Below are 24208 nucleotides of genomic sequence, written 5' to 3' on the forward strand. Positions count from 1 at the left end.
CACAGCATCATGACAGGATAATTAGAATGCCAAAATAGATGGAAGATTACTCACGTCTAATGCTGATGATCTAACTAAACCTGCGTATCTTTTAACTAATCAAGAGTTGAAAATCACACCAAGTTTCCAGTTTTTCCAAGGCACAAGGTGAGAAAGAAGTGAAGGCATTAATATGAATTTACACAGAATTATAAAGTTGGAAGAGATCCCAGGGGTCATCCAGTCCAATGTCATTTACCCCCTCACAAAGCTATAATTCCCAGCACCATTAACAAACTACAGTTTCCAGTATGTGTGTGTGCTTTGAATGTGCTTTACATCTATGGCCCTAACCCAGGCATAGGCAACCTCAGCCCTCCAGATGTTTGGGGACTACAACTCCCATCATCCCTGACCACTGGTCCTGTTAGCTAGGGATGATGGGAGTTGTAGTCCCAAAACATCTGGAGGGGGCGTGTTTGCCTATGCCTGCCCTAACCATTGCAAGTTAGCATCTTACAAGAAACCAACCATTCGCAAAAGAGAGTGGTTGTCCTGGAAAGAAGAGGCAACTATCCTGGAACTCATGGAGGAAATGAGGTTTAATTGGTGCTACTGGGTGACAAGGGACACAGCTCAGCCATGTTGAGCCTCACTTTGGTCCAGGGGGTCCCAGAGGAAAAGCAATGAGAGATCCATCTGCCACCTTCCGTGATCACATCTGGCCTCTATCAAGGGATGGACGAGAAGCTGAAAGAGAAGGGTGACTCAGTTAGACTCCACAGTGAAGTACAGTGGTACCTTGGTTCTCAAACACCGAAAACCTGGAACTAAGTGCTCCTGTTTTTAAACGTTTTTCAGAAGCTGAACGTCTGATGTGGCTGTCAGCTATTGTTTCCGGGGTGCCTGCACCAATCAGAAGCTGTGCCTTGGGTTTCCAAACATTTCAGAAGTCAAACAGACTTCCGGAACAGATTAAGTCTGGCGCTTTTGTTTTTGGTATTTATTTTGTGTTTTTGTTTTTGAGGCTTTTTCGGTTAATTTGTTTCTGTGACCCAGTGTGGAACCCAGTTCAGCTACTGACTGATTGATTGTGTGACTGCAACAACAGATAAAAGCCCCCCATCCAAGGAGCACACGGAGAAGACCTCCACAAAGGACTTGGATTGCCAGCGCCAGAACTTCCAGGGGAGCCCGCCCCCTCGGATCCTCAAGGACCGGAGAACAAGGTACCACCCCAGAAAGAATAACCAGACTTATCCAGGATGTCTCTGCAGCTTTTGAGCTGGAACATAAATGGCTGTAACAGTCCCGAAAAAAGGTCTAAAATTTTTCATATTTTAAAAAAGGAACAATTGGACATTATATGCTTACAAGAAACACATGTGATTAGGCTCCATAGAAAGGTGTTAATAAATAAAAGGCTTGGTCAAGAATTTATATCATCGGATACAGTTAAAAAGAGAGGTGTAGTGATCTATGCAAAAGAGAGCCTTTCACCAAAATTTCTATTTAAAGATGAAAGTGGAAGAATCCTCGCAATAGAAGTACAGTATCAAGGAGAAAAAATTTTGATATTAGGAATTTATGCTCCAAATGAAGGAAAATCGGATTTTTATAAGAAGTTGCACGAGACCATGCTGGATTATCTGGATTACAACAACGTCATCATGATGGGGGACATGAACGGGGTCGTATCAACAAATATGGATAAGTCACAGAACCAGAACATTACTAAAGAGGGAAGACTACCTAAGACCTTTTTTGAAATGACTGACAATATGGACTGGGTTGACATCTGGAGAGTTAGAAACCCCCTGGGAAGAGAAGGAACATTCTTTTCTGAAGCTCAACTGACTTGGACACGAATCGACCAAATATGGATAACTAGAAGTCTGGCACCTAAGGTGAGGAAGGTGGAAATCTGCCCCAAAACATGCTCCGACCATAACGCCTTGAGAATGGATATGACATTGATCCCAATCGGCTCCTTTAGATGGAAGATGAATGATGGCCTGTTTAGAGACCAAAGAATTGTAAAGAAGGCCCAAAAAACCTTAAAGGACTATTTTGAGATTAATTTGAACACTACGGTGGAAAAAAGAACTATCTGGGATGCAAGTAAAGCTGTGATGAGAGGGTTCTTGATTCAACAGAATTCCTTAAAGAAAAGACTGCAAAATGAAAAGAAAGATAAAATTCTGGAAAGTATCAAAGAGTTGGAGAAGAAGTTAAGATCTAACCCGAAGTCCCAACCGATTCTGAGAGAAATTAAACTTTATCAGGCGCAATATTCCAAGCTGATAAATCAGGAAATAGAATGGAAGATTAAAACAATGAAACAAAAAACTTTTGAATCGGCAAATAAATGTGGGAAACTGCTAGCTTGGCAGTTGAAAAGGAGACAAAGATTAAATACAGTAACAAACTTAGAGGTTGAAGGAAGGAACATTCAGAACCCGGGAGAGATTAGAAAGTGCTTCCAGAGGTATTTTAAAAAGTTATATACTCAAGGGCCACAAGATGAAATAGAGATTACACAATTTTTGGAGAGAAATGGATTAGCAAAGCTGTCAGAAGAAAATAGAACAATTTTAAATGGCAAAATAACACGACAAGAGATTGAACAGGCCATCCTGAGTCTGAAACAGGGCAAATCACCAGGGCCAGATGGACTGACCTCTAACTACTATAAGACATTGAAGGATTATTTGATACAACCTTTGTTGGAGGTCAGTAATGAAATAATGGAGGGGAAGAAGGCGCCTGAATCGTGGAAAGAAGCATTTATCACATTGATTCCAAAGTCAGAAACTGAAAAGACACAACTCAAGAATTACCGTCCCATCTCCCTTTTAAATGTGGATTACAAAATATTTGCAGATGTTTTGGCACGAAGATTTAAGAAAGTTTTAAGTGAGATAATCCATAAAGACCAGGCAGGCTTTCTCCCGGGCAGACATATGTTTACTAACACAAGGAACATCATAGACATATTGGAACTTTTACAAACAAACATAAACACTAAAGCAGTTTTAATTTTTATAGACGCGGAGAAAGCCTTTGACAACATATCTTGGAAATTTATGAAGGGGAATTTAAAAGAAATGGGAGTGGGACGGGGGTTTGAGAACGGGATTGAGGCAATATATTCAGAACAAAAGGCTAAACTGATAGTTAACAATGTGGTTACAGAAGAGTTTAAAATTGAAAAAGGTACACGACAAGGCTGCCCGATTTCCCCATTACTGTTTATTTCGGTTCTGGAAGTGCTCCTGAATATGATTAGGGGGGACCGGTTGGTGGAAGGGATTCAGGTCGGAGCGAAACAATATAAACTTAAAGCTTTTGCAGATGACCTAGTTCTGACATTACAGGAGCCGGAGTCTAGTTTGAAAAGAGTACTACAACTGATTCAAAACTTTGGTCGAGTGGCAGGATTTAAGTTAAATAAGCAAAAAACTAAAGTTTTGGGGAAAAACGTGACAGATATTGAGTTGGAACAGCTTCAGAAAGAGACAGAACTAAATGTGGTTAAAAAAGTTAAATACCTAGGGGTAAACATAACAGCAAAAAATCTGAGTTTATTTAAAGATAATTATGAAAAATGTTGGTCAGAGATTAAGAGAGACTTGGATAGTTGGTCAAGACTAAAACTTTCTTTGTTAGGCCGAATAGCTGCCATCAAGATGAATGTATTGCCAAAAATGTTATTTTTGTTTCAGACACTGCAGATTGTAGACAAGACAGAGTGCTTCCGGAAGTGGCAGAAAGATATTTCTAAATTTGTCTGGCAGGGCAAAAAGCCCAGAATCAAATTTAAAATATTAACAGATGCGAAAGAAAGAGGGGGCTTTGCCCTGCCAGATTTAAAGTTGTATTATGAAGCTGCAGCTTTCTGCTGGTTAAAAGATTGGTTACTTCTTGAAGATACGGATGTCTTGGATTTGGAAGGTTTTAATAATGCGTTTGGATGGCATGCATATTTATGGTATGATAAAGCTAAGATAAATAAGGCCTTCAAGAACCATATTGTCAGAAAATCAGTTTTTAATGTCTGGACAAAATATAAAGACTTACTGGAGAATAAAACTCCGAGGTGGCTGTCACCCCTGGAGGCTAAGGCTCGGAAAAGAGCCAATATGGAGGCCAACTGGCCAAAATATTGGGAGATAATAGAAAAGGATGGTGACAACTGGAAATTGCAGAGTTTAGAAAAGATGAGAGACAAAGTGCGAGACTGGTTACACTATGCTCAGATTAAAGAAGTGTTTAAAAATGACAAAAAGCTAGGATTCCAAGTGGAAAAGTCAAAGTTAGAAACTGAACTGTTAGAACCTAAGACTAAGGTACTTTCAAGAATGTATAACTTGCTGCTGAAATGGAACACACATGACGAAATGGTAAAATCAACAATGATAAAATGGGCGCAGGATATTGGGTATAATATTATGTTTGAAGATTGGGAAAGGTTGTGGACCTCTGGGCTGAACTTCACTGCATGTAATGCGTTGAAGGAAAATGTGATGAAAATGATGTATAGATGGTACATGACCCCTGTTAAACTGGCTAAAATATACCATTCGTCTGATAGCAAATGTTGGAAATGTAAGGAAAATGAAGGAACATTTTTTCACCTCTGGTGGACCTGCCCTAGAGTGAAGGCCTTTTGGGAGAAGATATATAATGAATTAAAAAAGGTGTTTAAATACACCTTTACTAAGAAATCAGAGGCCTTTCTCCTGGGTATTGTCGGCCAGAGTGTGTTAAAAAAGGACAGAACATTCTTTTTGTACGCAACAACAGCAGCAAGAATATTAATTGCCAAGAATTGGAAAACTCAGGAGCTACCCACTGTGGAAGAATGGCAGATGCAACTGATGGACTATATGCAATTAGCCGAGATGACCGGCAGAATTCGAGACCAGGGAGAAGAAAGGATGGAAGAAGACTGGAGGAAATTTAAGATTTATTTACAAAAATATTGTAATTTGGCTGAGTGCTGAATTGGATGCCAGTGCAGACAATTGTCTACCATTAAATTAGATTTAAGGCTGAATTATATGTCAAACCAAATTAAGATTATTAATTAAGATGAGTTAAATGATAATTTGTTTGAAATTAATTTAATAATGATGTAAGTGTATGCGGGAGGTGTGGGGGAGTCCCATGTAACAATTGAGAGATGTTAAATGGACAATGATAAGTGGTGCTTATCTAATATATGCTTTATTTGAAAACTTCAATAAATATATTATAAAAAAAAAAAAAAAAAGCCCCCCATCCAAACAACGACTATCATCAGTGCAGGTAAGAAAAAAAAATAATTTTAATTTTCATCATCTACAATACTGTCTTATGTATTTTATAGTACAGTACATTGATTATTGGGACGCGGGTGGCGCTGTGGGTTAAACCACAGAGCCTAGGACTTGCCGATCAGAAGGTTGGCGGTTCGAATCCCCGCAATGGGGTGAGCTCCCATTGCTCGGTCCCTGCTCCTGCCAACCTAGCAGTTTGAAAGCACATCAAAGTGCAAGTAGATAAATAGGTACCACTCCGGCAGGAAGGTAAACGGCGTTTCCCTGTGCTGCTCTTGTTCGCCAGAAGCGGTTCAGTCATGCTGGCCACATGACCCGGAAGCTGTGCGCCCACTCCCTCGGCCAGTAAAGTGAGATGAGCGCCGCAACCCCAGAGTTGGTCATGACTGGACCTAACGGTCAGGGGTACCTTTACCTGTACATTGATTATTGCTTTCATTTTATGGGTCAATGATCTCAGTAAAATTCATGTTAAATTGCTGTTTTAGCGGTTGTTTTTAAAAGTCTGGAATGGATTAATCTGTTTTTTCATTACTTTCTATGGGAAAGTAATTGGTTTTGGAACGGACTTTTGGAACGGATTAAATTTGAGAACCAAGGTACCACTGTATTCCAAAGGTGCTGCTGTTGTGAGTTTGGGGCTGGGGTCAGTCTGTCCTGATGATGCCCCAAGTCCCTTCCAATTCTTGCAATCCTGCATCTGTAGGGGTAGAATGCAAGAGAGCAAGCCGGCGAAGCCAGCCCTTCTCTCTAGGCCACTGTATTCCAAACTTGGGTCTCCAGCAGTTTTTGGACTACAACTCCCATCACCCCTAGCTAGCAAGACCAGTAATCAGCATAGCTGTCAATGTTTCCCTTTTTTAAAGGGAAATTCCCTTATTCCAAATAGGATTCCTCGCAAGAAAAGGGAAAAGTTGACAGCTATGGTAATCAGGGATGATGGGAGTTCTAGTCTAAAAACAGCTGGAGACCCAAGTTTGGGAAACACTGGTCTAGGCAATGGCTTTGGCTGACTAGTTGAGCCAAATAAATCAGGGGTAGGCAACCTAAGGCCCATGGGCCACAAGTGGCCCATGGGGGTTGTTTAACCTGCCCCTGAGCCGCCCTCAAACTGAGCAGCCTGCTTGGTGAGTCCCTGCGCTCTACGCTAAACCGGCACAGCGCGGTGCGGGGACTCGCTTCCGTAGTGCCGGAAATCATATCTGTGCATGCTCAGATGCCGAAAATGGTATCTGCGCAGACACAGATGCTGGAGATCGCAGCTGCGTGCACACGATCCAGCCCACAGAAGGATCTCTGCTAGAGTGAACCAGTCCTAGCGACCTTGCTGACCCCTGAAATAAATTGTTCTGTGCCATAACACAATGCGAAGCGGGAGTGGCCTTGTAAGGAACTGGATCATGACTTGTTCATTGCAAATGGTTTACTCCCATCAATGCCAAGAAACATGTGTGTGGGGGGGAGAGAGGTCTGTGTGCACATCCCAGGGTACCCTGACCCCTACACTTACGCATGCCATCCAGCCTGCAGGCACTTTTCTGCAGCACTCCCTGTGGGGTCATACACACCCGGCTGCTTCCATCGGCGATGTCTTGGAGAGGCTGAAAGGAGAAAGGGGGTGTGTGAGCTGGTTGACCTTACTTACTTACTTACTTAGGGACATGGGTGGCACTGTGGGTTAAACCACAGAGCCTAGGGCTTGCCGATCAGAAGGTTGGCGGTTCGAATCCCCGTGACGGGGTGAGCTCCCGTTGCTCGGTCCCTGCTCCTGCCAACCTAGCAGTTCGAAAGCATGTCAAAGTGCATATAGATAAACAGGTACCGCTCCGGTGGGAAGGTAAACGGCATTTCCATGCGCTGATCTGGTTCGCCAGAAGCGGCTTAGTCATGCTGGCCACACGACCCGGAAGCTGTATGCCAGCTCACTCAGCCAATAAAGCGAGATGAGCACCGCAACCCCAGAGTCGGTCATGACTGGACCTAATGGTCAGGGGTCCCTTTACCTTTACCTTTACTTACTTACTGCTTGATTGTAAGCAAAAACAATAAACAAACCACCTCAAAGCAATTTACAAAAAAGATAAAAATAAAATTTAACAACAACAATTTAAAACCTTTGCAAAACTTAAAATCACAATAGACTAAAACAGCAGATGAAAACTTGCAGCAACTTTCTAAGAGTTTGGGTGGGCTTGTTTAAACAAGAGGGTTTTTTTTAGCAGGGGCCAAAAGGCACAGGGAAGGCACCTGCCTGATATCCATAGGCAAGAAGCTCCGAAGAGCAGGTGCACGTTAATCGTTTGAGTTCTTACAGATGCAGAACGGATATTCTGTGGCACCTGCCACAGAGCCACTTCTTCCGTCAATCATGCCCTATAGAACTTGCCTCATTCATGCCGCTTAATGTTTTCTCAGCTTCTTAGCTGTCTTTTCAGGCTGGGAGAAGCTAAGAAAATGCTGTTTGTGCCAGGCAGTTAAGTAAGTTTTTGTGGGCTGTTCATACCGCAAACCTAGGGTCTTTGCACCAGCACCACACACTGGGCTGCCAAGCCTCCCATCATTATAACCTGCCCCCCTATAACTTTCAGCTCCCACTCCCTTGCCCCCAAACCCAGTCTCTAACCCGCAGTCGCCCTGAGGCCTCCTCCACCACTGGAACGAACTGGGGGTCTTGCAGGCTGACACCCCTCCGGTGAGCTCTCTCCTGGGCTTTGTTCCTCAGCAGCTCTGGTGGTGGCATCTCCTACACGGAAGGAAGGGTGTCAGAAGAGGCTGATTGATTGAAAGCGCTTGACATGCCACCTTTCAAAGCAGATATTCCCAGAACAGCTTGCAGTGCAATACTTCGTTTTCAGGAAACCCAGATGAAATCAGTAGAAAAACAAACCAACAAAAACTCCTAATGAAATTTCACCTAGCAGCAGGTGCTTCTGGCTTAAAGCTGTTAAAAAGGTCTGGGATAATGCCTCTATCTCTGATTTAAAACCCCAGATTTTCATGCATGGACCAGCTCCAGGGGGGTGAGGCGCCTGAATAATGCACTAAACTCTGCAATAGCCTCCCTTTGCAACTTGGCAAGTTCTCTATCAAGAGAGTTTCTGCTCAGTGTTTTGATTGCACTGGTGGTGATTCAAGCAGAGCGTTGCAAATCTGCCTGTGTGTGTCCAGGTCTATCCAGTGCTGTTTACTTGCTTCAAAGGGAGGGGAACAACCACTTTGAACAGCTCCATATGCCTGGCAGGTCTAGCCGAGACAGGTTGCTGTTCCCTGCCTGCGAAGGATAATTGCTATTCATGGGCAATTTACCCCCTAACAGCATAATGTGCATTCTAATTAGAGCACTGAGCTTTGTAGGTAAGAGGGAGGCTCTCAGCATCCAAGTGTGACCACACAACACATTACTCCCTTCCAGAAGGTCAGCACTTGAAGGATGCATTTATTTAGATTTATGCTCAGTGTTGCTGCCTTGGACCTGCTGCCATGGATGCCCTCAGCACCAGCCCCTTCTAAGGACCGTCCTTCAGACTTCATGCTGTTTCATGCGGAACGTGCTTCATGTGTTGGCAAGTTCCATAGTTTAACTTTGTGCTGCCTGATGAAGGATTTTCTTTTGATGAAAAAATCCACATCCCCAGCAAGGGGCAGGACCTAGCCAGGATCTCTTCTCTGTATACAAATGTGTGTGCATGCTCACAAGTGGGCAAGGATAGCTGTCACCATCACCAGAACCTATTACATTTATAGACCACCATATAGTTAAAGCTCTGGTTTTCCCAGTAGTGATGTATGGAAGCGAGAGCTGGACCATAAAGAAGGCTGATCGCCGAAGAATTGATGCTTTTGAATTCTGGTGCTGGAGGAGACTCTTGAGAGTCCCATGGACTGCAAGAAGATCAAACTGATCCATTCTGAAGGAAACCAGCCCTGAGTGCTCACTGGAAGGACAGATCCTGAAGCTGAGGCTCCAAGACTTTGGCCACCCCGTGAGAAGAGAAGACTCCCTGGAAAAGACCCTGATGTTGGGAAAGATGGAGGGCACAAGGAGAAGGGGACGACAGAGGACGAGATGGTTGGACAGTGTTCTCAAAGCTACGAACATGAGTTTGACCAAACTGCGGGAGGCAGTGGAAGACAGGAGTGCCTGGCGTGCTCTGGTCCAGGGGGTCACGAAGAGTCGGACATGACTAAACGACTAAACAACAACAACAACAACAAAGATGAATGGGTAGTCAAATTGTGTGAGTACTTGGAGCTTGCAAAGCTAACAGATGAAATAAACCTAAAAAGATGGTGAAAGAAGAATGGGAATGATTAAATAATTATCTAGGGGATAAGGGTTCATTAAGATCTAGGGGATAAGGGTTCATTAAGTTAAAGCTATGGTTTTCCCAGTAGTGATGTATGGAAGTGAGAGCTGGACCATAAAGAAGGCTGATTGTCGAAGAATGGATGCTTTTGAATTCTGGTGCTGGAGGAGACTCTTGAGAGTCCCATGGACTGCAAGAAGATCAAACCTATCCATTCTGAAGGAAATCAGCCCTGAGTGCTCACTGGAAGGACAGATCCTGAAGCTGAGGCTCCAAGACTTTGGCCACCCCGTGAGAAGAGAAGACTCCCTGGAAAAGACCCTGGTGTTGGGAAAGATGGAGGGCACAAGGAGAAGGGGACGACAGAGGACGAGATGGTTGGACAGTGTTCTCAAAGCTACGAACATGAGTTTGACCAAACTGCGGGAGGCAGTGGAAGACAGGAGTGCCTGGCGTGCTCTGGTCCAGGGGGTCATGGAGAGTCGGACACGACTAAATGACTAAATACAACCACCACCTTTTCCTCCTGAGAAGCTCAAAGTGCTGTAGCTTGTTTTAAGCTCAAAACAACTCTGTGAAGAAGGATGGACCAAGAGGCAGTGACTGGCCCAGGGTCACCCAGTGAGCTTCATGGCTGAGTAGGGATTTGAACCATGGTCTCCCAGGTCCTAGTCCAACACTCTAACCACTACACTACATTGCCTCTGTTCCTCCCAGTGGTCAGGCCTCCATATGGACCTCCTTCCTCCATCTCTTACATCCCTCACTCACCTGGAGGTTCTTATCTTGGGTCATGCTGGACTTGACTGGCTCCAAATCCACTCTGTACCCTCTTTGTGCTGCGATGGGAATAGCACTGAGCTGGAAAGAGAGATAGAGAGAAAGAGAGAGAGAGAGAGAGAGAGAGAGAGAGAGAGAGAGAGAGAAGGGATGCAGGGCGTGCATTCAAATTTTTGAAAGGTCATCCTATGAAAGATGGAGCAACCTTGTTTTCTGCTGCTTCAGAGGGGAGAAACAGAACCCATGGATTCAAATGGCGAGAAAGGAGATGCCAACATCAGGAAAAACCTTCTGACAGTAGGAGCTACTCCTCCTGGTGGCCTCTCCTTCACTGGAGACTTTTAAGCAGAGGTTGGCTGGCCATCTGTTGGGGATTTTTCAGTTGTGGTTCCTGCATTGCAGGGGGTTGGGCTAGATGACCCGTGGGGTCCCTTCTGACTCTTCAGTCCTATGTTTCTAAGTGGCTCCACTCCACTGGACTGGGGAGAGTTGGAAACGCCTTACCTGCTCATTACATTCTTGCTGCCTCAGTTGCTGCTCCCTCAAGGCCTTCTTCTCATGGACTGCTTTGGCGAGCCTCCTCTTCTGCGGGGAGGAAGGCAAAGACACCACAGTTGGTTTTGTGGAAAGAACCTGCCCCGAAGGGAGGGTGTACTTGCTCGATGCTCTGGGGCCGTCTCCCTAGTGACGTGGGGCAGGATGATGGCAGGACTTACCAGGTACATGTTGTACCTCATCATCTTCTTCCTGGCATCAGAGACCGTTGAGCCCATCTCCCTCAGCTTGGCTCTCATGTCGACCATCAGGTGGGCAGGAGGGTCCTGGTTGTTTTGGAGCTTGGTCACTTCAGTCAAAAGAGGCCCCAGAGATTCATACAAGGTTGAAATGAAGTTCCTGAGAGAAGGAAAAGCAACCCAGCAGTGTTAATAAAAATAAGAATAAAAATGAAAATATAAATAATAAATTTTATTTATACCCCGCCCTCCCCAGCCAAGACCGGGCTCAGGATGGCTAACACCAAATATAAAAACAATTGATTGAAATACTGCTTAAAAAACAAGATTAAGATACAACATTAAAACATTAAAATGCAGCCTCATTTCAGTGGAAACTCAATCAAAACCTTTTTTGGGGATAATAACGTCAAGTCTTCACCAAGGCTAACTATCCAGACTAGTCCTATGTGGGCCAGAAAAAAGCCTGAAAAAGTCCCCAAATAGGAGTTCTATCACAGAAGGAGAAAGGGAAAAGGAAAGAGGGGGAGAGAATCAAATTGATTCCAAGCCAAAAGGCCAGGTGGAACAACTCTGTAATAATAATAATAATAATAATAATAATAATAATAATAATAATAATTTATTATACCCCACCCATCTGGCTGGGTTTCCCCAGCCACTCTCGGCGGCTTCCAACAGAAAATTAAAATACAATAGTCTATTAAACATTAAAAGCTTCCCTAAACAGGGGATGTCTTCTAAAAGTAAGAGCCTCAGAAAAGCCCTCTGTCTAGCCCCCTTTTAAAGCCATCTAGGTTGGAGGCCAACACTCCCTCTGGTGGCAGGGAGTTCCACAGTCCAACCATGTGCTGCACTTACACCGTCTCCTCATCCAGTTCCTCTTCTCCATGCAGGGTGTTCTCGGTCATGGAACATCGAGGCTCAGCTACGCAGGGGAAAGAAAAGGGGAGAGGACATGGCAAATGAGTGGGGGTCTTTTGGCCCCAGATAGCCTCAGAGCGGTGGGCATGGTGAGGCACAGATCCTCTGCAGCTGGTAGCCCCTGTTTGCACCCGTGCCCATTCCCCCATATCTGATCCTTGTGGTGTATGAGTGAGCACAGCTGGGCATGTTGCTTGAGAAGCCCACTAGCCAAAACTGCCTGGAGAGCCCCCCCCCTTTAACTGCCTGTGGGTCAAGCTTGGAAGCTCCAGCTGAAATAGAAATATTAAACAATGAATGTAAAATAATGTCTAAAATGTATAAAATACTGTTGGAATAGCATTTGAAAGATGAGGAAGTGAAATTGGTAATGATACATGGGGCAAAAGACTTTGGATATAATATACAGCTTGAAGAATGGGAAAGGTTGTGGAATGAAAGGATAAAATTTACAGCCTGTAGTGCTTTGAAAGAGAATATGATGAAAATGATGTATAGATGGTATATTACACCAGTGAATTTAGATAAAATGTATAAGACAAATAATAAATCTTGGAAATGTAAAGAAAAAGAAGGAACATTTTATCATATGTGGTGGGAATGTAAGAAAGTAAAGAACTTCTGGGGAATGATATATAATGAGACGAAAAAGATGTTGAAATGTACATTTTTAAAAAAACCAGAAGCATTTTTACTTGGTATTATAGGTCGGGACATTAATAGGCAAGATGTTAAATTGTTTTTATATGCAACAACTGTGGCAAAAGTATTGTTAGCCCAGAAATGGAACCAAGAAGAAATTCCGACGAAAGAAGAATGGCAGACGAAATTAATGGACTATGCAGAATTGGACAAAATGACAGGAAGGATTCAAAACCTGCGGGACCAGAGATTTACAGAAGATTGGAAGAAGTATATGGATTATTTGAAGAGCAACTGTAATCCACAAATTATGCTAGTAGGACTACAAGAAGTTTTGTAAGGAGAAATATACGAAGTGTTACAAAGTAGAAAAAGATAGAGATATTGGTTATGAGTTTGAAATGTAATAGGGAAAATAAGAAATGCATACTAAGAGATTAGATTGGAATATTTCCAGACAGGATCGATGGAAGTCAAAAAAATTGAATAAGATGTAAAAGTATGTTTAATTACTGTTGAAAATGATATGTTAAAAAACTAATAAAAAATTTATTTATTATATATATATATATATATATATATATATATATATATATATATAAAAGCTTGGAATCTCCAGCTGCTCCCCAACCACTACTGAGCCAATAGAGATTTAGCCTTCTGTGGCAAACTTTAAACACCTGCTGTGGGATGTGAAACACATAGCAGTCAAGTACAACGTTCCTAGAGTGGACATGCAAGGGGATGCTTTGTATCATCCAGGAGAAAACTTCCTGTTTCCTCTTGAGCTGGGACAAGACTTCCTCTGAATATGACTAGAGGTGTGCGTGACCTTACATGCCCAGGTAGCAAAAGGGGCAATGTAGGTAGCACACTCCCTCTTCTCCATGTTACTTTCATCGAAGAAGCAGCAGCTCTTCAGCTCTAGAGATGCCCTGTTGGTTTCCAGCCAACAGAGCATAAAGGAACTAACCCTCTTATGGGATAGTTCCATGTGTGCATATTTTGTAACCTAAGTGCCTTCAGGGATCCAACTGTGAACTGATGGTACTGTGAGTAAACTTCTCTTACTGATTCTAAATAAGATTGTCGTGTTTATTCTTTTTAAGAGGGAAAAAAGAGAGTTACCAGGAATCCTATATTTAGAAGCTCAGACAAGCTTGCAACAAGCAAACTGCAGTGTGTTTAAAGGGGAATGTTTAAAACTCTGCTAAGTTATAGAACTTGCTATAACTCCTGCCTCCCTGAACTTTCCCACAAAAACTTTTCTATTCCATCAGGCCTCTCCAACAATTAAGAATGGATGCCTGAGTTTAACTCTTTTAATGGTTTTATTGCATGCTTGTTCGGGGTTTTGTAATTTAATACAAGGACCTTGAACATATCTCAGCAGTGGATGGGAGGTCAGTGCAACTGTTTTAACAATGGTGCCACATGCTCTCAAACAGAAGACCCCGTCAGCAATCTGGATGCCCTCATCCTCCGCCAGCTGGAGCTCCCGAACCAGACCTGAGGGCAGCCCCACATAGTCCAGTTACAGTAGCCCAGCTTCAAGGTTATCAGTGCATGGACTACATGGATCCATGAAACCTATGGAAAGAAGGAGTGTCCATCTTCAGGCCAGAGTGTTGGTCCTTTGATGGGGTGGAGCCTGGAGGTGGGAGTGTGGAAACAGGCAGCAAGGACCTTGACCAGCTCCTTCCAATCTTAGCTGGACCAAGTTGTTTGCTTGGAGCTGTCCATGGTCCAGCAATCGTTGACCAGCCTTGTCTCCAGCCTTCCTTCTTTCCCTGCAGGTTCTGGCATCAGATCCAATATATAGATGGTATAGATGGTCCACTTGGTGCCTTGGATGGGCCAGGCACCTCCATGCTCCCAGCTGCTACAGGAGACAATTCTCATCTCCTAAATTCTGCACCGAACAGATTGAAGGAGTGTATTCTAGCTATTTTACTGTATTTTATTTTTTAATTAAATTTATATACTGCCCTTTATCAAAAGATCTCAGGGTGGTTCACAGAATAAAACACAAGATAAAACATGGTACAGTTCAGAGAAATGTAGTGTTGGAAGGGGTTCCATGGACCATCTAGTCTGACCCCCTGCAACACAGGGATCACAGCTGAAGAAACTCTGACAAATGGCAACCTAACCTCTGCTTAGAAACCTCCAGAGAAGGGGAGGCCGCTACTTTCTGAGGGAGTCAATGTCGTGAATTCTTCATGGCACTTTAGCAGAAATGCTCAGAGTTCCAGGTTCTTCAGTGCAGTATATTTATTGTGAGCTATATATACAAATCTTAAAAAGCAGAGACATCACCTTGCCAACAAAGGTCCCTATTGTTAAAGCTATGGTTTTCCCAGTAGTGATGTATAGAAGTGAGAGCTGGACCATAAAGAAAGCTGATCGCTGAAGAATGGATGCTTTTGAATTCTGGTGCTGGAGGAGACTCTTGAGAGTCCCATGGACTCCAAGAAGATCCAACCTCTCCATTCTGAAGGAAACCAGCCCTGAGTGCTCACTGGAAGGACAGGTCATGAAGCTGAGGCTCCAAGACTTTGGCCGCCTCATGAGAAGAGAAGACTCCCTGGAAAAGACCCTGATGTTGGGAAAGATGGAGGACACAAGGAGAAGGGGACGGCAGAGGACGAGATGGTTGGACAGTGTTCTCGAAGCTACCAGCATGAGTTTGACTAAACTGCGGGAGGCAGTGGAAGACAGGAGTGCCTGGCGTGCTCTGGTCCAGGGGGTCATGAAGAGTCGGACACAACTAAACGACTAAACAACAACAACATATATACAATATTCTACAGGCTATAATACACAAGCAGTTCATACAGTCAAACAGAGTAACTGGCTGCACCTTAAGGCAAATATGAAGACTATCTCTCTCTGACCACATTCCTCTACACCACCACCTTTACTGCTGGACAGGCTTCCCTTTTAAACCAATAACAGCCAATCAACTGACAGCACATCACTGCTAAGTCTTTCTGATCCAGCAATTCCACAGAAAGCATTGCAGGCTGATTGCATCATCCAATTGCATCAGTTAGCAACCTCAAGCCTGCAGTCTTACTATCTCACACAGCATTCTGTGAATCCCAACAGTCTATTCCACTCTGAAACAGCTCCTACTGTCAGAAAGTTCTCCTGAATGTTTAGCCGGAATACCTGAAAATTCAGCCTTAAAAGTAGCTGAGAGGCGGCCCTTGGACCAGCTCCCACCCCCACTGCCATGGGAAGCAGCTCCTTCCTCCCATTCTTGCATTGAACCACCTGCCTCTCCTGCCTCGCTCCACTGATGTTAACCTGTGCCCTGTCCTTCCCTACAGGATACGGTGTGTGTGTGTGTGTGTGTTCAGGGGTTGTGTGAAGTCGCCCTTCTTACCTGGGAGGCTGGGGGTTGCAGAACCTCTCTGATCCATGGCCTGAAAGAAAGAAAAGAGGGAGCCTTGTGGGAGGCTGGTCTACTCTAAAGATGCGCTGAGGCATCTCCAGCCTTGAACATTTAATTTATTTATAAGAGCATTTATAAATCATTAACTCGTTTAAAAATAACCCATTATGGTGGTGTACAATAAAATTCTTTAAACACCATAAAGTCATAGAAGACATATTTATGCCTGGATATCTAAAATAAGCTGTTCCAGAAATCGATCAAGTAATAGTGTTTAACCTTATAACTGCTGCTACAATCATAATAGCTAAAAATGGAGAGAGAAACAGCACACCATCAGTGATTTGTCAGTAGGAACTATGGTTAAGCTAACTCACCACAAAGGAATACATATAAAACCAGCCTAACGGGTTTGTGGAAAAAATGATATTTTTTGTAATGTTTCGGAGCAACAAGTTCAGTGATAACCTCCAAACTTATGTTGCTTTCAAACTGCTGTCACTGTATTTATTTATGCTCTTTATCTTTGTTTTGGTTTGTTTATTAATAAATAATAAGTAAAAAACCATAAAAGACAGAACAAATGGCCAACGCAGAATCACATTAATTCTCCAAAAACCCTTGGCTAAACAACTGTTTTTGTGGGTGAAAGGATATCAAAATGGTGGCTGCCTTGATGGCTTTCTGAACACAGGGCGTGGGCAGGGCTGCCTGGAGTAGACTCCATCATGGCATTTTTAAAAAATTTATTCATTTTTCTTTTTCATTCATTACATACATCTCAATTTCTTAACATATATTATATATTCCTCCCTCCCTCCTCTCCACGACTTCCCCCAACTTCCGCTTCTGGTTTGTTTCTCTTTTCACCCACTTTGCTATCTCCTAAACGATAAAGTTATTAATAACATAGCATCAAATAAAAGTAAATACACTATAATATTTCACAATTTTCTATACATTTTCTAATACTAATAATGTGAATGTTGATGAACTATGCAGAACTGGCAAAAATGACAGATAGATTAAGAGAAAAAGACAACAGAGACTTTGAAAAAGAATGGGAACCATTTATATTATATTTGCAGAATCAAAGAAAGTCAATAGACTTGATGGCAGGATTTAGATAAACATCATGGCATTTTGTGTCCCCCGCCCTTTTACAAAGTTGCGCCCAGCCCCCAGCCCCAGGGCAAAGGCAGACGGCTGCTAATACTTTCCCGTTGGCAAAGTGCTGCCTCATGAAACGTCACTGCTGCACAGCGATGAAAACCATCCATGGCGAGTTAGTGGCTTGCCATTGAGGCCACCAAGAAGTTTATGCTGAGGTCTCCTTCCCTCTTCCCAGGCCTTTGGCTGAATCAAAACCCACAGGTAGAAAAGTGAAATAAGAATCCTTTGCCCCCAGCAGAGGGCAGTGTGGGAATGGTCCAGCATTCTCTGCATCAAAGATGTTTCGGAGAAGAGCATTTGATGCAACACACAAATGGTCTCTTAGCTGCCAGTTTCCCTCCTCAGGCTCCCAGAAGGTGGGAAGAGGCTTCAGGCTTCTAGCTGAAGTGAAGGAAACAGGGGTGTGCACAGGGGCGGAGGAAGGGGGTACGGTGGGGGCAGACCACCCCGGGTATCTTCGCTGGGGGGGGGTGACATTTGGTGAACCACCTGCCCCTGACTCCCAAGCCTACCCTGAGCTGTTGGGGTAAGAGGGGGACCTGTGCCGCTTTGCCGGCGGCATTCGCCCCTTCCCCCTTTGTTTTTGGAGCAACAAGTTCAGGGATAATCTCCAAACGTATGTTGCTTTCAACCTGCTGTCACTGTATTTATTTGTGCTCTTTATCTTTGGTTTGTTTAGTTTATTCATAAATAATAATTAAAAAACCATAAAAGACAGAACAAATGGCCAACACTGAATCACATTCGGTGGGGAAGGAGGTTTGGGAGTCGCGGGCGGGTGGCACGGCGTATGTCCGCCATTGGTGGCTAGCTCTGCCCCCATAGACGGCTCACTCTGCCCCTGGCTGCAGGGCACCCGCACCGTTCCATGCAACCGAGTGGCTATCCCGCACCTGGGAGGGCACCCTCCACACCCCTCCCCCTCAGGGCTGGCTCCAGAGGGGGGTTGCTTAACGTGGTGCTCAGCCAGTTCAGCCCAGCTCCCTTCCTTCTCTAGGCAGGGACGGGAGAAGCCAGGAGGGAGGGAGGGAAGAGGTGCTGCCGCGGTGTGTGCGTGCGTGGGGGAATGGAATGGTGCAGAAAAATAATGGCGCAGCCTGAACGAACAGAATCCCCACGCCAATCCACAGACAGTCTGCAGGCCAGACCCTGAAGGCCAGTGGGCCTGATCCAGCCTGCACTCCCTGTTCTAGACCGAAGAGGTCCTGCAGAAATGTATACAGGACAACACAGAACATGGTTTCCTGCAAACAGAATGTGCATTCATCACTTTCTGATCAAGGCTGAAGATCGCCGGGAAATGAGGCTCTTTGTGTTACTTACTGCTAAGGAGAGGGAAATTTCCAAGGCTCTCTCCTGTCGGGAAGGCAGTCCTCCAGAGATAAAAACTCATAAACATTTGGGGGGGGGGTGAGGCAACTTGGAGGGAACAGAAACTTCACATTAGGCACTCATCCTGGTTTGAGTCTTTTGGCACCCCTCCCTGCCTGTTCATTTTATTGCACATTTTCTGTTTTATTTTCCCTAGCATTTGGCGAATAGGAGGCAACATGGTGGAAGTTTTTGCAGTCATACATGGCATGGAGAAAACAGATAGAGAAAAGTTTCTCTCTCCCTCTTGTGACGCTTGAGCTCACGTACAAAGCTGAATGTTGGAAGATTCAGGACAGAGAAAAGGAAGTGCTTCTTCACGCAGTGCATAGCTAAAACTGTGGAACTCACTGCCACTGGAAGCAGCGATGGCCACCCACTTGGATGACTTGAAAAGAGGATTGTACACATTCATGGGAGAGAGGGCTATCAATGGTTATGAGCCAGGATGGCTATGATCTGTCTCCACGCTGGATGCCACAGTGCTTCTGAATTCCAGTTGCTGGAAACCACAGGAGCGGAGAGGGTTCTTGTGCTTGGATCCTGCCTGTGAGTTTCCCATTGGGGCATCTGCTTGGCCACTGTGAGAACAGGATGCAGGACTTGATGGGCCCCCTTTGGCCTGATGCAGCCAGGCTCTTCTTTTGCTCTTATGGAACCTCCAGCTGCAGGAGCACTCTATCACGATTCCTAGGTTCTTAGAGTTCTTTGGCCGCTGTGAGAACAGGATGCTGGACCAGAGGGGCCATTGGCCTCATCCAGCAGACTCTTCTTATGTACTTGGGCCATCATTTTATCTGTCATTTTGCTGGCTCTTTCAGCGGTTCTCAACCTGTGGGTCCCCAGATGTTGTTGGACTACAACTCCCATCATCCCTGAGCTCTAGCCTTGCTAGCTAGGGGTGATGGGAGTTGTAGTTCAACAACATCTGGCGACCCACAGGTTGAGAAAGGCTGTCTGATATTCTTTCCCATGGTTGCTTTGTTACTATCATAAACCATTCTGAGAACTGAATAAGAAGAGAGGGGGTGTAGCTGAAACTTGCCTGGAACTCGACTGGAGAAGTTTAGAGAGAGCCAGGAGGTTTTCAGGGGGCAAGTGGAAGGTTTCTAATAGGAGGAAGAGGATCTTAGCTCCATTTAAAGAACTGCAGTGGCTGCCAACTCGTTTCAGGGAAGAATTCCAAGAGCTGGTTTTGATCTTGAAGTCTGAGATGGGCTGGAACTGAGATAGCTGGAGAACAGCCTGCTCTTTCATGCATCTCTCTTGAAGGCAGAAATGTTGCTTTTGAGACCCTTTCCAAAATAGCTCCATCTTTCTGATATCAGGTGGATGAGGACAAGGGACGAGGCCTTTTTGGTTGTGGTGCCCCACTTCTGGAGCTTCCTTTCCTGGCCAGGCTTTGCTATCAGACTTCCTCTCTTATAGGAGGCAACTGAAAATGCTCTATTTTTTTTTAACGCTTTTTATTGAGTTTGATGTGTGCATTGCTGAAGCTGATTTGGGGGTGGTTTTTAACCAGCTAATTTTAATATTGGTTTTTACGTGATGGTTTTCAGTCTCCTAGTGAAACTTATGACTCAAAGTGAGATAAAGTCCCAGAGAAGGGCAAAACATTAAGACACAATTTAAAAGTAATTTAAAACAACTTCCAAAAATTAAAATAAAGTTACCTACACCTCACGTGTCAAGAGCCAGGGTAAAGAGGTGTGTCTTCAGCATCCTAAGGAACTGTGCAATGAAGGGGCCAGGTGTACTTCTGTGGGGAGTTCTACAGTTCAGGGGCCACCACAGAGAAGACCCTCTCCACCTGGGCAGCCACCCCCTGAGCCTCTGAGGGTGGAGGAACTACTAAGAGGGCCCCCTCTGCCGATCGTAGAAGCTGAGTGGGGCTGTAGCGAAGGAGGTGGTCTTTCACAAAAGTACATCTCTCCCCCCACCCCCCAGCACTGCATGCTCCCAGACAGAATCCTACCACACCTGAGACCTGGCAGATTCTACATGCTACGTGGTCCATCCTTAAAATCCTGGTCACACTTCATGTCCGCCTGTTGTGGTTTGCTGGCTTTGGGAAGACCTGGGAGATCCCAAGCGACTCACCTCAAGGGGAAGGTTTCTGTGGGGCAGCCGGCCTCTTCTCTGGTGTGGTGGTTGAGAGACCCACCCAAGACAGACCTCCCTTGGCCTCTTTCCCCAGCCTGCTCCTTGGAGTGGCTCACCAGATGGATGTTGTCTTCTGGTTGCCGGGAGACTGATGCCACTGGCTGGTCTTATGAGGTCACAGAGGAAGGTGATCATGGAACGTGAAGGTGGAAAAGCAGAGACCTATATATTTATGTTGTTGTTGTTGTTGAGTTGTTTAGTCGTGTCCGCCTCTTCGTGACCCCCTGGACCAGAGCACACCAGGCACTCCTGTCTTCCACTGCCTCCAGCATTTTGGTCAGACTCATGTTTGTAGCTTCAAGAACACTGTCCAACCATCTAGTCCTCTGTCGTCCCCTTCTCCTTGCGCCCTCCATCTTTCCCAACATCAGGGTCTTTTCCACCTCTTCTCATGAGGTGGCCAAAGTATTGGAGTCTCAGCTTCAGGATCTGTCCCTCCAGTGAGCACTCAGGACTGATTTCGTTCAGAATGGAGAGGTTTGATCTTCTTGCAGTCCATGGGACTCTCAAGAGTCTCCTTCAGCACCAGAATTCAAAAGCATCCATTCTTCAGCGATCAGCCTTCTTTATGGTCCAGCTTTCACTTCCATACATCACTACTGGGAAAACCATAGCTTTAACTTAATGAACCCTTATCCCCTAGATCTTAATGAACCCTTATCCCCTAGATAATTATTTAATCATTCCCATTCTTCTTTCACCATCTTTTTAGGTTTATTTCATCTGTTAGCTTTGCAAGCTCCAAGTACTCACACAATTTGACTACCCATTCATCTTTGTTGTTGTTGTTTAGTCGTTTAGTCATGTCCGACTCTTCGTGACCCCCTGGACCAGAGCACGCCAGGCACTTCTGTCTTCCACTGCCTCCCGCAGTTTGGTCAGACTCATGTTTGTAGCTTCGAAGACACTATCCAACCATCTCGTCCTCTGTCGTCCCCTTCTCCTTGTACCCTCCATCTTTCCCAACATCAGGGTCTTTTCCAGGGAGTCTTCTCTTCTGATGAGGTGGCCAAAGTATTGGAGCCTCAGCTTCACGATCTGTCCTTCCAGTGAGCACTCACGGCTGATTTCCTTCAGAATAGATAGGTTTGATCTTCTTGCAGTCCATGGGACTCTCAAGAGTCGCCTCTAACACCATAATTCAAAAGCATCCATTCTTTGGCGATCAGGCTTCTTGATGGTCCAGCTCTCACTTCCATAGATCACTACTGGGAGCAGGAACCGGCAAGCCACTCCAGTATCCCTGCCAAGAAAACTCCATGGACAAAGACAACAGGCATATATTTATATATTGGGGGGTTTTCTAACCTCCTCCTCCCCATTTCACCACAGGGTCCCTTGGACGGGCTACAAGAAAGCAATCCTACAATTTCAAATCAAATAAAGTTCTTCCTAAGATTTAGTCAGAATTTCCTTTCTTCTCGTTAGAGTTGGCTTGGTTTTATTTGATTTTTGTTTGAAAGAATTGTAGAGTAGGGAGGGACACAAGAGTCCAACCCCCTGCAATGGAGAAATCTCAGATAACTAATGGCTGTCCAACCTCTGCTTAAAAACTTCCAATATAGGAGATTCCACCTGCTCCCAAGGGAGTTCATCCCACTGTTCTTAATGTCCAAAAGTTCTTTTTGATGTTGAGTCAGAATCTCCTTTCTTTTAACTTGAAGCCACTGGCTTGAGTCCTACCTTCCAGAGCAGGAGAAAACAAGCATGTTCCATCTTCCATGTGGCAGCCCTTAAGATATTTTATGATGTCTATCCTTTCTTCTGAGGGGTGCGGGTGGCGCTGTGGGTTAAACCACAGAGCCTAGGACTTGCCGATCAGAAGGTAGGCGGTTCAAATCCCCGCGACGGGGTGAGCTCCCATTTCTCGGTCCCTGCTCCTGCCAACCTAGCAGTTTGAAAGCACGTCAAAGTGCAAGTAGATAAATAGGTACCACTCTGGCGGGAAGGTAAACAGCATTTCCGTGTGCTGCTTTGGTTCGCCAGAAGCGGCTTAGTCATGCTGGCCACATGACCCGGAAGCTGTACGCCGGCTCCCTCGGCCAGTAAAGCGAGATGCGCGCCGCAACCCCAGAGTCGGCCACGACTGGACCTAACGGTCAGGGGTCCTTTTACCTTTATCCTTTATCCTCTCAGTCTCCTCTTCTCCAGGCTAAACACACGCAGCTCCCTCAACCTTTCCCCACAAGATTTGGTTTCCAGACCCTTGTCAATACCTTTCTCCAACTGTGGTGCCCAGAACTGGACAAGGGACTCCAGGTGGGGTCTGATCAAGGCAAGAAGGCTGAGCTTCTTATCACCTGCTTATTGACTATTCACCCTGATTGTATAGCTGGATAGCACAGTTGGTACAGCATGCAACTCTTAATTTCAGTGCCATGGGTTCAAGCGCCATGTTGGGCAGAAGATGGACTAGATGACCCTTGTCGTCCCTTCCAATTCTATTATTTGTTTCCAGAGAGATTAGATACCACAGCACCAAAGCGAGTCTTATCCTGTCCTTTCCAGTGCGTTTTCCCAGCTCTTTGCTGATTGGAAAAAGCCCACAATCTTTTGGAGGAAGCTTGTTGCACAACAGTATTGAATCAGCTATGATTGTGCCACCTGGGTTTGTTGGCATGTGATAGAGTCCATCCCAAAATAGCAACATTTTCCCAGTGGCAGGGAGAACCCATCAAGTGTGATTTAAGTGGGGTCAAGGTCATTGTATTTGAGCTACATACACAGAGTCAAACCAGGTCCTGTTATTCTCCACAGAGCCAACTTGGGAAGGGAGGGTGTTGTTTTCTGGGCAGTGACCCAGAGTGCTGAGCCTTGTAGTACAGAGTCCAACTGTGGAACTCCTTTCCACAGGAGGCAGTGATGGTCACTGACTTGGATGGCTTTAAAAGAGGATTAGACAAATTCATGGCGGAGGAGAGGGCTATTGATGGCTCCAAGCCACAATGGCTATTCTTTGCCTCCAAAGTTGGGAGGCAGCGATACTCCTGAATACCAGGTGCTGGAAACCACAGAAGGGCAGAGTTGCTCTTGCACTTGAATCCTGCATCTGACCGGCCACAGATGCTAAGGCTAGATGGGCCATGGGCCTGATCCAGTGGGTTCTTCTTGTATTCCTAGGTTCTTAATGTTGCCATGGACTTGGATGTAAAGACCACAGACTCAGCTGCATTAGTCAAAAACCAGCATTTTAAATGCGTTATAAACATGCAGCACTAGATGGCGCTGTAGAGCACAAACCTTTTCTATGCGATTTTACAGAGCGTTTTTTTCTTACAATGATTTAATTTATGACTTATTTATAGCGTCGTTCCCCCCCCCCCCCGTGTGTAGATCCACCCCATCTCTTCCTCCATTCTGCTATGAGTCAAGCCCCACCACCACGTGTTGCATAGTGGTTAGAATGTTGGACCA

At 44.9% G+C, this 24208-nt stretch overlaps 1 protein-coding gene across 2 annotated transcripts; it reads right to left on the bottom strand.

The window, feature by feature from the left end:
- Nucleotides 1-563: 563 nt before the first annotated feature.
- Nucleotides 564-20944, bottom strand: LOC310744451 (uncharacterized protein). Of its 2 annotated transcripts, XM_083575877.1 has the most exons (9): nt 20732-20944; nt 16079-16118; nt 11983-12049; nt 11104-11281; nt 10892-10972; nt 10379-10468; nt 7924-8043; nt 6811-6901; nt 564-729 (listed from the first exon to the last, which is right to left on the bottom strand). In XM_083575877.1, exons 1-9 carry the CDS (start codon nt 20927-20929, stop codon nt 695-697), a joined length of 900 nt encoding a protein of 299 aa, XP_083432003.1. In that variant the 5' UTR covers nt 20930-20944; the 3' UTR covers nt 564-694. The 2 variants fall into 2 exon arrangements, with proteins under 2 accessions (XP_083432003.1, XP_083432004.1); XM_083575878.1 differs by lacking the exon at nt 10379-10468.
- Between the last annotated feature and the right edge of the window lie 3264 nt (nt 20945-24208).

This window comes from Podarcis filfolensis (genome assembly GCF_964270895.1).
Source record: "Podarcis filfolensis genome assembly, chromosome: 11".
Classification (NCBI taxonomy): Eukaryota; Metazoa; Chordata; class Lepidosauria; order Squamata; family Lacertidae; genus Podarcis; species Podarcis filfolensis.